This window comes from Glycine max, chromosome 10 (genome assembly GCF_000004515.6).
Source record: "Glycine max cultivar Williams 82 chromosome 10, Glycine_max_v4.0, whole genome shotgun sequence".
NCBI classification, from domain to species: domain Eukaryota; kingdom Viridiplantae; phylum Streptophyta; class Magnoliopsida; order Fabales; family Fabaceae; genus Glycine; species Glycine max.
The window spans coordinates 47,429,656-47,444,359 of NC_038246.2; the positions used below are offsets into that span (position 1 = coordinate 47,429,656).

At 34.5% G+C, this 14,704-nt stretch overlaps 2 protein-coding genes across 2 annotated transcripts; both read left to right on the forward strand.

Annotated features, from left to right (window-relative positions):
• Positions 1–5,365: 5,365 nt before the first annotated feature.
• Positions 5,366–7,772, forward strand: IQD38 (protein IQ-DOMAIN 38). The gene is made up of 4 exons (NM_001357605.1): positions 5,366–5,965; positions 6,073–6,297; positions 6,565–7,257; positions 7,457–7,772. Exons 1-4 carry the CDS (start codon positions 5,495–5,497, stop codon positions 7,475–7,477), a joined length of 1,410 nt encoding a protein of 469 aa, NP_001344534.1. The 5' UTR covers positions 5,366–5,494; the 3' UTR covers positions 7,478–7,772.
• A 4,731-nt stretch (positions 7,773–12,503) lies between these two features.
• LOC100818195 (leucine-rich repeat extensin-like protein 6) lies at positions 12,504–14,162 on the forward strand. Its single transcript, XM_041005940.1, has one exon. The coding sequence runs from the start codon at positions 12,570–12,572 to the stop codon at positions 13,740–13,742; it is 1,173 nt and encodes a 390-aa protein (XP_040861874.1). The 5' UTR covers positions 12,504–12,569; the 3' UTR covers positions 13,743–14,162.
• Positions 14,163–14,704: the final 542 nt, after the last annotated feature.

Consider the following 14,704-nt stretch of genomic DNA (forward strand, 5'->3'; position numbering starts at 1 on the left):
TAGAAATTGTTAATAGTTTGTTGGCAATTATAATAAAAAAAAATACTTTTCCAAAAACTTATAAGAATAGAAATAGGAGGCCCATGTATGCTGTATTTTCAATTCAGCCCACTTGTCTTCTCTTCTTTTAGAGACCCAGTTTGTATTTTCTTATTGTTTCTTTTAGGACCTTTTTTTTTTTGTTTTTGAAGAAATATAGATTAATGTTTTTGAAGCACTATGGTCTATGACTCTATGGACTATGGTTGTTAAGTTTGTTGAAAAAAAAAAAAGTGCTCCCAGTTCCCACCGTCCATACCCTCCCTACGAATACGATTTTGTTTCCTCTGGGGTTGTGTTTGGTTTTGGTGGGAGGGGAGAAATAAAAGATAAATTTTATACCTTTGCTGTGAGATTTATATCTTTTACATTTTTTTTTTCATTCTCTTTATTTTTCCCAATTTGTCTAAGGTTCTTCCATCACATTCGTCCTTTCTAACTAACTTGTTAGACTCATATTCGGCAACTGAATCCAAGTCATAGAGTGTCTTTCATTACTCAGATATGTTGCCTTTCTGTGAACTCTTTAACACAACACTACTTTAGCTTAGATTTGTTGTGGGTGTTTTGGGTAAGCTCGTTTGAGTTGTTGTTGGCAAGTGCTAATCGAGAAGGAATAACAAATGAGAAAAGAAAAGTTTAGGTTTTATCATTTTTTTAATACTAGGAGAAATTATAATCATTTAACAAACATAGTAATATAAATAAGAGGGGAAAAGTGAAAAGAAAATTATAGGATATTTAATACAAGTTCAAGAATTATACTGTGAGATAAAATTTCAATTTTAAATGAAGAGAGGTAACAAAGACACCTAAGGAACAACAATCTTCAAGAATTGGCACTTGGATCTGATGCTAGCATGCATTATTTTTATTTCATTCCAACTTGTACTCATTTTGAATGAAATATACAAGTTATTTGCCTTCAAATAAAAAAAAAAATGGCATTTGGCACTTCCTGTTTTTACGGTACAGAAATTTTGGGGTATGGATATTTAATTGGAATTTATCTTCACAAATTGAGACTTCCAATTGCCAAGTGACCGTTAACAACATTCTCATTTGCTTAGGAACGAGTAGAACAGATGATATTCCAGCACCAACCTTGAAAGATGCAATTCGTGGCAGAGAAATAGCTTGAAATGCTTGTTGACATAACCATAACCTAGTGAGTTGTCTCTAACATAAATTACATGAAAATGACGCAACAACCTTACAGCACATACAGGCCACCAACGTAATTGTGTTGCTATATGAATACGACTAAACTGTTAGATCGTGACAACTATTGAGGCATGAAGAAAATGAAAGCTGTGGATTCCTATCAAGATTGCTACAATGTGGTCATAGATTGCTGGGCTTTAAACGAGGCTTATCTTCAGTGCTCTAGTTTTTTTCTATTCAAACTTTTATTCTCTAGGAGGCTACGAGTGCAGTTTGCTTACTGTGCGCTCAACCCATTGTCAGCACAGGGTGTTTTTTCTGCACTTCCCATATTACCTCGGAAATGACCATTCCGAAAGTATGTAAAGTACAAGAAACAATTTGGGAAGTGCAGGAAATAATATTGCCGTGAGCACACTAGAGTATCCTACATATAGTTAATCAAACAACCTTGACTTATAAGCAAGCGTATCATCATAGCATTCACAAACACATGCACAGTAGATTATTGCATGATCTCGAACAATGAATTTTCGACCAATTTTTGTGTGACATATTATTCACTTTATGTAACACATAAATTTATGGAAAAAAAAATTAATAACATTTCACATAAAGATTAGTTAGAATCACTTAGCCTCAAACTATATAATAATTTCTTGGATAAATGTTGAGATGGAGAATCAAACTTTAGACAGTATTATCATATCCAAGTTTTGAGAAGTTGCTTGAGTCGCTGCCAAATGAATGACAATACACGTTTTGGTTGCACATTACAAAGTTCCACACCAGGACTCTCAAACCTACATCCTCTTAATACCAAAGTTTGTAATATAACTCAAACACCAAACGTTTTACTCCGATAATATTGTCTGAAGTTTGATTATACTTATTCATGTCTTAGATTGTACATATATACGCCACAAAATCGTTCCCAGATTTTGAATACAACTCATGACTCCGTATGAGACCGTATCAGTATTGCCAGAAATAGAACTCCATTTAAAGAGGCCAAAGCTAAGGTTTAACATGCCTATTCCCAATTGCAAAAAATGGATTCATAAATGGAGTGAATCCAACATAATCTGAGAGCATTGACAACAAAAAAGGAATTCAAGATATTAACATCTCACCATTCGGAATGTACTAAAAGTTTTCATTTTTGTTTTGCTTAGAGCCCAGAAGACAATCATGGTTTCTTTGGTTATACTTCTCTAATTTTTATTTAAAACTTTGTCACATAGTCAAGTTAGGTAACAGGTCTAAACTGCAAACTTTTATTTTCTGTTTTTTTTTTTTTCCTGTTCTTTATCCTCCCTCCCTTTTGACAAAATTTATCAATGAAGCACATTACTTGGTAGTTTCTCGAGGGGAAAGAATAACAAAAAAGTGAAGCATGCGCTGGCAGTAGTACAAGGACCATAAATATAAGCAAAAAGTTTAAAGGAATCAAAGGATTTATCTCCAATTAAACCTCTTTCATATGCACTGCTATATCCTTTGAAATCCATGTGAACAGCACTAGAACCATTAAGATATTCTCTTCAATACTTCTACCTCGTAATTTTGTACTCTAAGGCTATGTTTGGTTGAGTTGAGAAGCCCTAAACCTTAGTCGAAAAAGTAAAATTGAAAAAAGCCCTTTGTTTGATTTTCAGTTGGATCTTATTGTAAATTAAGCTTTGCCTTAAGACTCAGTTTGAAATGGAAGAAGAATTTTGCTTTTGCTAATTCAATATACAAAATGAAGTTCATTTGAGCTTAAATTTGCAAATTTTAATCAAAACATGTACCAAACCATGTAAGAAACAAGCTTCTAGTTTGTGTTTTCTTTAATCAAAACAAGTAATAAACCATGTAAGAAACAAGCTTCTAATTTGTGTTTTCTTCCATTTTGCTTTTTTGAATAAAGTATTACGTGATGAATAACAGAATGTCTTTGAAGGGATGTGGACTGTATTCCACATGTGGAGCAATCAAGGTAGAAGAGAACTGAAAACTATAGAGACTCCTATAGGCCCCACCTAGAGGATCTGCTGCATCAGAGATCATATTAATTAAATTTTTTTAGATATTGATGTTGTAAACGTGTCTCTACACGTTTTATGTCAACTCCTCAAATTTATATCTTTTCCTTCATCAGATTATGTAAGAACTTTCCAAGAAAATACATCATTGCTGTCCTATGATCAACAGATCAAGTTCATCACTTGTTTTGGGTTGGATTCGTTGAATCATTATTGATTAATATTTTAACCATAAAAGACAACCTTCTTCACTAGCTTATCACCAATCAAATTATTTTGTGTTCTGTTTTTGTCTCCTCCGTCTTCTTATAAAGTATTAATATGATGTTCGATTAAGTTGAATATCCTAGGACCATATTTGATGGAGTTACTGATATTACTCCATACTTTTACCTTGTTTCAGTTAAAGTCAATTGTATATTAGTCTATTTGAAACAATGCACAACTACTAGGGATGGTTTGGATAGGAAATTCACTTGTTTTAAATAAATATCTGCACTATGAATTGTCCTTCACAATTTACAAGGATTAAGGATAGATAAAGTCATAGGTGAAGTTATTTGTTCAACTAAAACGATGATTAAGGAATCAAGTAGAGAATTAGAGAAGGAAATGAGCCAAATCCCAAGGCGGTGTTTCCCCTAAACAGAACACCTAGTCAAATGGGGAGCATATAAACATGGCATGTGACTGCCAACTCGTTGTTTGTTTATGAAAAGATGTCATTGAAAACAATGCAAATCACCAGTCTATGATGGGTAAGATGGGGTATAGCCCTATTAATTTTATATTCATGTATTTGTATAAGCATTAAGCAACCACTGGCTACCTTTTGCTGGAATACATTATTTGCTTGCAATTTATCAAACATTAATCATAATTTTATTCATTCGTTTACAGCATATATGTCATTAGCCAAGTAAGATGCGGATAATGCAAAGAGTATAAGATGAATTGAGTGGTTAAGGAAGAAGAGAAGGGGAATAGATAGTGGGTTTAATCTCTCTTACTAACAAAAAACTAACAATCAACAACTAATATTTATAGATAAAAAAATGCAGATAATGTCTCATATTTGTACCATAGAACATGGAATTTTCACTTTCTTATATCAATTTCTTAATATGAAAAATCCACCCATTATAAGCTGTAATCGTATACTTCCTTTCTCAATAGAATTTTGACACATGGATCAAACACTTCACTACATTTAGTCACCACCTAAGCCAACCAATTCAGCAGCTTAATAAACGTTGGTGTCAGGGGCCCTCTGACTCATGACTACTAGCATGAATAGTCTGAAATTGTAAAATAATTTGATTTGACTACTTAAAATCTGTAACAGTGCTTGCTTAAGTTCATTTATGTAGTTCTCCAAGTTCATTAAACAATCTTGCAGGGAACCATTAACACATTCTGCTCAACACATACCATAAAAGCTCTTGAACCTATTTAGCCTTTGGTTATAGGAAATGTAAAAGATAGATGACTTCTTGCAAGGGCACGGTATCAGGACAAAATAGTAGTAAGTAGAAAAGTGGTTAACAAAAGCAAACACTAGAATATTTAACTCTAGTTCTTAACTACACAGATAAGATGGGCACGTGCACATCCTCAGGACCCCTACTCAATCATTTATTATTGGATCCTGTAAGGTCTTTTAACTTTCTTTAGTTCATGACCCCTGTAATGGACCCTCAACAAGACACTCTCCTACCCAAATATGAGTATTTTACACGGATGCTGCATGTTCTTGATCTATTATCACATGGTTTCTGATCCATCCCATCCCATATTAACCGACACTGAAATCACCAAAACACCCTTGGTATCCACTCAAGAGGGTCACTTACCTTTAGGGACAGCATGGGAACTGAAAATTCTTTTCCACTTTAGACTTTGGAGGGCAAGGAATCTTGTTATCTTAATCTGTAACAGTTACTTAGAGCATCCTCTTTGCTTTATTTCTCACAACCAGGCCTTACCTGTTACTACATGGCATAGGGAGAGACCCCCCAAAGTAACATATTCTCAAAAAATGGTGGTTAGTATTTAGTACGGAAAATATGTGATGAGACAGCGAGTTTAGGCTGTAAAATAGCGTTATCTATTTTTAATAAGCGGGGCCATATAAAGTTGAAAGCAACTTAACAAACTGTAGACATGAAGAGATCTACATACAAATCATTTTCTGTTACTTTCTTTAAAGTTGTTGCTACTTGCTAGTATCCAATATTAGCTTACTACTAGGGTGTTTGAAAGAGATGGGGAAGACAGGCAAATGGCTTAGAAACTTGTTGACAGGTAAGAAAGACAAGGAAAAAGAGAAGGGAAAATCTACAACCAACCTGAATTGTTCTTCAAATGGAACAGAAAACTCAACCACTCCAACTTGCACAACCCCAAAGGAGAAAAAGAGATGGAGTTTTAGAAGATCATCAGCCTCAGCCACTACTGCCACAACCACACCACCAACAACTTCCAAGGAATTGAATTTTGTAGAAACAAATGTGACTGTTTCACAGACGGTGCAAACTGACACTGATATTCAGAATGAGCAGAGGAAGCATGCCATGGCTGTGGCTGCTGCCACTGCAGTAGCAGCTGATGCTGCAGTGGCAGCTGCTCAGGCTGTAGCTGCTGTGATCCGTTTGACTTCTGCTTCCAATGGAACATCTAAAAGCATTGAAGAGGCTGCTGCCATCAAAATCCAATCTTCCTTTCGCTCTCACCTGGTATTTCACTTTCTAAGGAATCGAGTTTTGTCTTTGAGAATTAATGCTGTTGGTATTTGAGTATGTGAATGAGTGATATGATATATGTGTTGATGTTTCTATGTCAGGCAAGAAAAGCATTGTGTGCTCTAAGAGGATTAGTGAAGTTGCAGGCACTAGTAAGGGGTCACTTGGTGAGAAAACAAGCCAAGGCAACACTGAGATGCATGCAGGCTTTGGTGACAGCACAAGTCAGAGCTCGTGCTCAGAGGATCCAAATGGGGTCTGAAGGAAACCCTAATCAAAAGCACAGAAATGCCACGGAGGATAATTTGTTCAGGCATATATATAATGTTAGTTTCATGACTTCTCTCAATTATCTTTTGATAGTAACATGATTGTTGAAAATGAAATTTCCAGCATTCATGTGATTTATATAATATATATGATGATGTGAAATCTTTTGTTTATTTGCAGTATCTTTCAGCATGATAAAAAAAATTTATAGGGAAAGAAAGTAACAAATATAATTTTGAATTATATTTTAAAGCACTCTAGGAAATGTTGTTATATGTGGAATATGATGTCATTGATATGGAACATGGGTTTTGTGCTTCTAGGAAATGGACAGAGGCTTGGAAGACAACATCAAGATTGTAGAAATGGATGTTTGTGAATCAAAAGGTAACTCCATAAGCAGAAACAGCAGTGTATGTCATCATGGACATGAAGAACAATATGACAACAGATTTTCCACACATTATTCAACAAACGGTTTCTACTCAAAGGAAGAAAATTACAAGGTATCACCGGCTCCATCAGCATTGACAGAGTTGAGTCCAAGAACCTGCAGTGGCCATTTTGAGGACTCTTTCAGCACAGCACAAAGCAGTCCTCACCCTCAGTTCTACTCTGCAGTGTCAAGAACAGAAGATTCAAAGCACCATTTTGCTTTCCCTAGGCCAGCTTATGCAGAATCTATGTCCTATGACTACCCTTTGTTCCCAAATTACATGGCTAACACTGAATCATCAAGGGCCAAAGTCAGATCACACAGTGCACCAAAACAAAGACCAGATTCATTCGAGAGGCAACCGAGCCGGCGAAGAGCTTCAGTTGAGGGAAGAAATGTCCCAAGGCCAGTGAGGATGCAAAGATCATCTTCACATATGGGTGCCACTGCCCATAACTACCATTATCCTTGGTCAATCAAGCTTGATAGATCCGCAGTTTCACTCAAAGACAGTGAATGTGGCTCTGCAAGTACAGTGCTCACTAACACTAATTATTGCAGATCACTTGTTGCATATGACGTGAGTACTTACCATCTCTCATACCACAAGTTTTCATCATAAAAATTTAATACTAGAGATGAACAAGAATAATCATTAAGAGTAAACATGTTTATTGTTTAATAGTATATGTGTGTGTGTAGTCTTCATATCACTTAATTAGTAACATTATTGTTTATTGGATCTGACTATGTTTTTTCGTTGCTTGCTTTGACTGTAGCCACGTGGAGATAGGTACTGACTACTGAGAAAGTGCACCTTGTGCTACGCCAAATAGTAGTCACTTTGCAAGAACACCAAAATCTAGAGTTGAGAGTTTCAGTTTGCTGAGTTTTTCTCCTTTTAGATTTCAAAACAAAATAATAACTCTGGTTTTACAATAAAGAGTTGTTGCGAGGGATTGATTGAAGTCCAATGATTGTAGAGATTCTTCTTCTATTCGTTGTCTGCCATGTTTGTGGATTGCTTTGTAATAAAACATTGTAACGGGTTTTGGTCTGTATAAATTTTACTAAGTGAGATATTAACAATGTGAGCAATGATATTTGTGATAACAATTCATAAAGGCCGTCGAATGCTAATACATTGTTCTTTAAAACCCAGATAGTTATGTAACTAATTTCCATGTTGATTTACCGCACTAACTTTGGCAGACCAATGGCAATAAACCAGATTGCCCTTTATTTTAATTTTCACTCAGCATAGCGATGTTCAGCCAATACCTTGATTCTCCTCATCAAAGTCATTATTATGCAGCACTTCATATACTTAGGTATATCAAGGGTTGTCCAGGGAAAGGTCTTTTCTTCTCTTCCACTAATGGTCTTAAGCTCACGGCCTTTAGTGATTCGGACTGGGCAGCTTGTCCGGATACCAGAAAATCTATCACTGGTTATTGTGTATTTCTTGGTCCTTCTTTGATTTCATGGAAGTCTAAGAAGCAACCTACAGTTTCAAGAAGTTCAAGTGAAGCTGAGTATAGAGCACTCACAGATACTGCATGTGAAGTTCGGTGGCTGCAGTACCTTCTTATTGATTTACATCATTCTGCATCTCTTCCAATTTACTTATATTGCGACAATCAATCCGCCATCAAAATTGCCCAAAATCCAACTTTCCATGAAAGGACCAAACACATAGAGATTGATTGCCACTTAATTAGAGAGAAAGTACAAAATGGAATCATTCATCTCATGCCTATTGCCTCCAAGGATCAATTGGCTGATATTCACACCAAGGCTCTTCCATTTCCTAGCTTTTCCACTCTTCTTTCCAAGCTGAATATGGTTGATATCCATAATCCAGCTTGAGGGGGGCGGTTAGAATAAGCCAATATTTTACTGTACAACTAACTCTGCATTTGTTACTTGTATAAATAGGGAATTATTCCCCAATCAATAATAGAGCTCATTTTCACAAATCTAACAATTGGTATAGGCTGTGGTAACAATTACAGCTTCATGCTGCACATTTGCATAACCAATGGCATCATAGTTGAACCAAATGCAGATGTCTAATCTACATGTACATCACAAGTTCAGGGTATAAAAATATGAGCACGTCACCTTCAAGAAATGCATACAAGAAGCTCATAGTCAAGCTATTTACACATTAAACAAATTGGAAAATGTAATCAAATTTGAAATTACGAGGCAAGTAGTGTAACAAGTGTAAAAAGACTCAATAGTCAAAAGACTTCCTTAATCTTCCCTTGCACGAGTGATAGAAGTGCTTGGAATCTCAATCTGTTCTGGAACAAAAAGGTTGAAACATTTAGTCACACGTTTAACAAAAATGGTTTAAGTTTCATTGACTTTATTTTTTCTTCATACTTTAAAACTCCTTTTAATGTGTTCCTTCTATTCCTCAAGACCATCCCTTGTGGCCCATCAATTATATATATCAGATTATTCTAGGGTAGGGGTAGGGGCATGTTTCCTTAATTATATAACAAAAACGCTATGTAGTTGTTAATCGAGTGCAGTTTAAGTTTATAACTTTGTACTCGGCTCTAAAGATTTTGATGACAATTGTCGTGTATAAAATAAAAGTGAGTTGAAAGATTCTTATGCTATCTACCACTTCCAACTAATAATGTATACAAATTAAGTCAAAAGAAAGAGAAACAAATACTATCAATGTCAATTATCGAAGCCTTTTCATCCTAAGGTATTTCACTTCCCATATTAGTTTTCGCTTTTCTTATTCAATTTTTCACCTACTTTATGTTTACCGAGCCCATATATGATATATCAATCTGCCTCAAACTTCCATACCCTTTTAGCATGATTTTATAAAATTCTTTTACTTATAATTGTTTATTGACATGCTTTTAATTAGAAATTTTTAATACGAAGACTTTAGTGATATAGCTTACATCGTGTTGTTTGTGTTTTACTTAGTCTAAGTCGTTCTGCTATGGTACATTGACTTCATGGAAGCAACATTCTAGAAAACCTACGCCACTATACGCCAGCTTTTCTATTATGCCCTTGTAATTTTCGATCTCTTGTTTTTTTTTTTTTTTTAAACAATACTAATACTTTATATATAGTTTACCCTGATATCTAAGTTTCCCTAAATAATAACATGATAACGCTTTATCCATTGGTCTCTTTTGTTATCATACACTTCAAAAAACTTAAGAATTTTTTTTATAGGGATTAAAAAGGTGTCATACTTTTAATGATAAAAATTATATTTAAGAAAAAATATTATTTGAGATTATATATGGACGGCAATTTAACATATGTTATATGTATATAGCAGTGCAATCTTCCTATAGCAAATTATTATATAAATGTCAATAGATATGATGTACTGATGTAGTTGGTTCGCTGGTGTTTATCTTTTTTCTTCTATTCCACTTAATTTTTAATAAAATAAAACTATGAGAAGTAATATCTTCCTTGGCTATCTAGTTGTTTGACTTTGATCGGCTACATCCTTTATGATAAGTTTCATATTAATTACAAAGTGGGATAAATTAATAAAACGGGTTTCATATCACGAGAAAATGATTTCCTTATAGATTTTTTTTTCTTAAATTTCAAGCATGCTAGAATAGACCATGTAGCTAAGTTTTATTCTGATATTGAATCTTATTACCTACTCGGCTACTCTACCGTCTTAAGTCTAACTTATTATGAAGACTTGGTTTCATTAGTTTCACTATGATTTTGAAATAAATTGAATTATATAAAATTTTAGTTAACGACACCTCTATATATGTCACTTGAATTACATGAAATGGTGGTCACATTGAATATAACAAGGCAACAAATGTAGCAACTAGCAAGTCTATTACTCTAATTAATTTGCTGAAGGAAGAAATGAAAAGACTGAAAGGTACTTGAACAGTAGGGACACATGGAATTGGAGAGTGCTAATTGAACGTAAAAACGATCTAATCAGTTCTAGCCTATCAACCTCATGCTTTGCTTTCAGACACAGCATAAACATTTGTTGACTTTCGGCACACATTCACTGTATCATGGGGGTTCTATCAGAGATATCATTGTTCATCTACACATAATAATGACCATTAAGAATGTGATCATTTAATAACGCTAAAAAACCTTGTTTTTTTATTTGATTTTTCTAAAATGAATGAGATTATGTGTACGTGAGAATGTGAGAACTTATTTATTTACTCATCTTCTCTCACCTTGAAAAAGTAAAATTCTTTTCTTTATTCATATGGAAAAAACAAAATGACATTTTTAAGAGTACTTTATAAGAAATATTCATTAGATAGCACTTCTTTAATTTTAAGTTTAGTTATCCTTTATATAACATTTTCTTAGCCTCATAGGCCTATTTATTTATAACAGGAATATAATTAATCACCTATAGCTTTTGGGAAGCAAGTTGTTTTTTTTTTTTTACAGCAGCTGGTTGTTGTTGTACTTATGGGCTTTGAATTTAGAATCTAAACTAAAATGTTTACACTAATGGTTTACTCCAGATAACATAACAATAAATTGATAGTATATAATTATAATATATATAACTTAATCCGGAAATTTCTTAGCAAATAGTTTATCTCACAACCAATGTGAAAATATGCCCGGCCCTTTTGCTAGGTCAATACAATGCAACGGAGATTCAATTTGCTAATGGCTAGTTTTGTAGTCAAAGGGAATAATTAAACATATATATTTGCTTATAAAAATAGGCAAAATATGGTAAAAAAAAAAACCGTGTTTTGGGTGAGATCAGCCTCCAAATTCCTTCCAGCCACCAACAAACGTCAGCATTTGCTATCGTTTACAATGCATGCCAGTTCATTGCCAATTTGCCACGATGTATTACTATTAGAAAAAGTGTATACAGAATATAAGAAAGGAACAAGTAATACTTTGTTTCTAGCATCTTGAACTATGATTATAGTTTTTTGCTGAAACGAACTAGGATCATAGTCATACTAATATATATGGGTGCATTGAAAAGGTCATACTAATATATATGGGTGCATTGAAAAGGTCATACTAATATATAGTGGCGTTACTCCATATTAGGCTATTAGCGATTTGCTTCCGACGTCGAATAAATTTTAAAAAACGAAAAACCGGACAAACATAAGTTACATAACAGTAAAAATGGATCACGAATTCACGATAAAAAAAAAAGGACAGAACTTGATATAACTAATGTTTAAAATAAGCTGTTTACTAATTTTTCAAGAACTAAAAATGCTAATTAATATAAAAAAACATTAAAAAATCATATAAAAAAGAACTTTAAAAAAAAAACACGTCCTGAATCCATTCGTATAGCTAAAATTTAAATTCAATTTGAGACCTTTCATGAAAGATGGAGAAACTAGCAAAAGCCTTTTGAACCTTTTTTGAAGAATCAAACTGAACAGGCCAGGATTGTCACTGATGAATATGTAGCCTTTTGAACCTAATTTAGGAATAACTTGATCGAGTTAAATATAAAGAAGATTATAATATAAGCATTAGGAAACAAACTCTTAACACAAAAAGTGAGAAAATAATGTACCTAGAAATAGCTAGGGGGAGATTAAATTAGAAATTAAATTATAGAAAGCAACAATGTCTATGTCTAAGTCACACTCGTCATTATACCAATATAAAAGTCATAAATATCAAAAGCTGTTTAGAATTCAGATGTCATGTAGTAGTCCATGTAAATGTCTCACCAAAACAATGCCCCATTATTTTATGAGTAATGTCAATTTGCATCTCACCAAACTTCCGAAATTTCCCCAACAGCTTGATATATATATAAATCCAAGTTCCATCCCATGAGACATAGAATCAGTAGTAAACAACAAAAGGAAAAAAAAAAACTCTTGATCATTATTAATGGCCTCTCATTCCCCAAAGAGAGAAGGCCCTTATTATCTTAATATTGTACTATTCCTTACCATTCTCATCTCCATCATCAACCCTTCACACCAAGACCCTTCTTCCCCTCTCCCCCCAATAAACCCAAGACTCACCAAAGCCTACACAGCACTCCAAGCATGGAAACACAAGATCACCTCAGACCCCAAAAACTTCACCTTAAACTGGTGTGGCCCCAATGTTTGCAACTACACTGGCATATACTGTGCACCAGCCCTAGATGATCCTCACATCTACACTGTTGCTGGAGTTGACCTAAACCATGCCACCATATCTGGCTCATTGCCAGAAGAACTTGGCCTCTTAACTGACCTATCACTTCTCCACATAAACTCCAACCGTTTCTGTGGTTCTCTTCCCACTAGCTTCGACAAACTTCACCTCCTCCATGAACTTGACATCAGCAACAACCAATTCTCGGGACCATTCCCCGAAGTTGTTCTTTGCATCCCTAACTTAAAATACTTGGATATCAGATTCAACAACTTCCACGGCAACGTTCCCTCGCGCCTCTTCGATGTCAAACTCGATGCACTTTTCATCAACAACAACAATTTCCAATTCTCGTTGCCCAATAATTTCGGGAACAGTACTGCTTCTGTGGTCGTGTTTGCGAACAATGACCTAAAAGGGTGTCTTCCTTCGAGTTTGGTTAAAATGAAGGGTACCCTTAACGAGATTATCATCACCAACAGTGGCTTAACGGGGTGTTTGCCTAGTGAGATAGGGGATTTGGACATGGTCACGGTGTTTGATGTGAGCTTCAACAAGTTGGTTGGAGAACTGCCTGAGTCATTGGGAAGAATGAAGAAGTTGGAGCAGCTGAATGTGGCGAATAACGAGTTGTCTGGTGAGATTCCTGAGAGTGTTTGCATGTTGCCGAGGTTGGAGAATTTCACGTACTCTTATAACTACTTCTGCAGTGAGTCACCAACGTGTCTCAAGTTGAAGGATAAGGATGATACCAAGAATTGTATTCCTTATAGGCCATTGCAAAGGTCACTGGATGAGTGTAAGGCTTTTTATGCACATCCTGTTCATTGTAGTGCCTTTGGTTGTGCATCGCCGCCGCCGCCACCTCCTCCTCCTCCGCCGCCGCCGCCACCGGCAACTTACCACCACTATCCCTGAGGAGCCATGGCAGAAATATAAGTTTGTAATATTTAATTTGCTTTTTTTTGTTCTGAGTTTGTTTCTCTATTTTTTGGGGATGTGAAGATTAGTTCGGTGAATATCATGATTACAATATTTAGTTTTCCTTTTTGGTGATACGTTTACATTGTAAAAAAAAAAGGTGTGAAAATTAGCTATTTCCACTATTCATTTGAAACTTGTTTAAAGGAGGTTAGGTTTGGTTTGAGAACGTTTGGGTTGTTATGGGTCGTGACATATATTCTCTAGTTACTGACGACAACAAAAAAATGTTAAAGAAGGACTATCAATAGTATCTATTTTTTCTGCACGAGTGGAAAAGAAAGTTGAATTCTATTGTTACCTTTTCAAATTTGTTCCTCGCTGTAATAATAACTATGAAGGGAAATTTGTTGAAAACGATGTGAGGAGGATCGGAAATTCGTGATCGTGATATCCAAACTATCATTTTAGAGGTGGAAAACTAATACTTTTGCTGTGGAAATTGATTTATAGTATGAAAAATTTTAAACGAAAGAAATTCGACGAAGAAACTAGGTCTGAGTTCTCTGCTACTTTCTTCTTATTTGTTTTACTTAATCTGTTATGTTGTTTTCAATAACAAGTGGATATATATATATATATATATATATATATATATATATATATATATATATATATTATATTTCATCATAATTTTCATGTAAGATTTCTTTGTACTAAATAGCTTATTGTTTTGCTATTCGAAACAAATTTATCCCTTGCCTAGTCAATGACAACGATTTATCTTTATATTATAAATGTCGGATGGTGAGTCGTTATCAGTTTGTATATCACTAGTAATTGTCAATGTTTCTTTTCTTTTATATATATTTAAGCGAACTAATTCAGATATGACATAATTTAAATTTAATCTCGTCAAATAATTCTAAAACTTTGTAAGCCAAATACTCAGACTAACA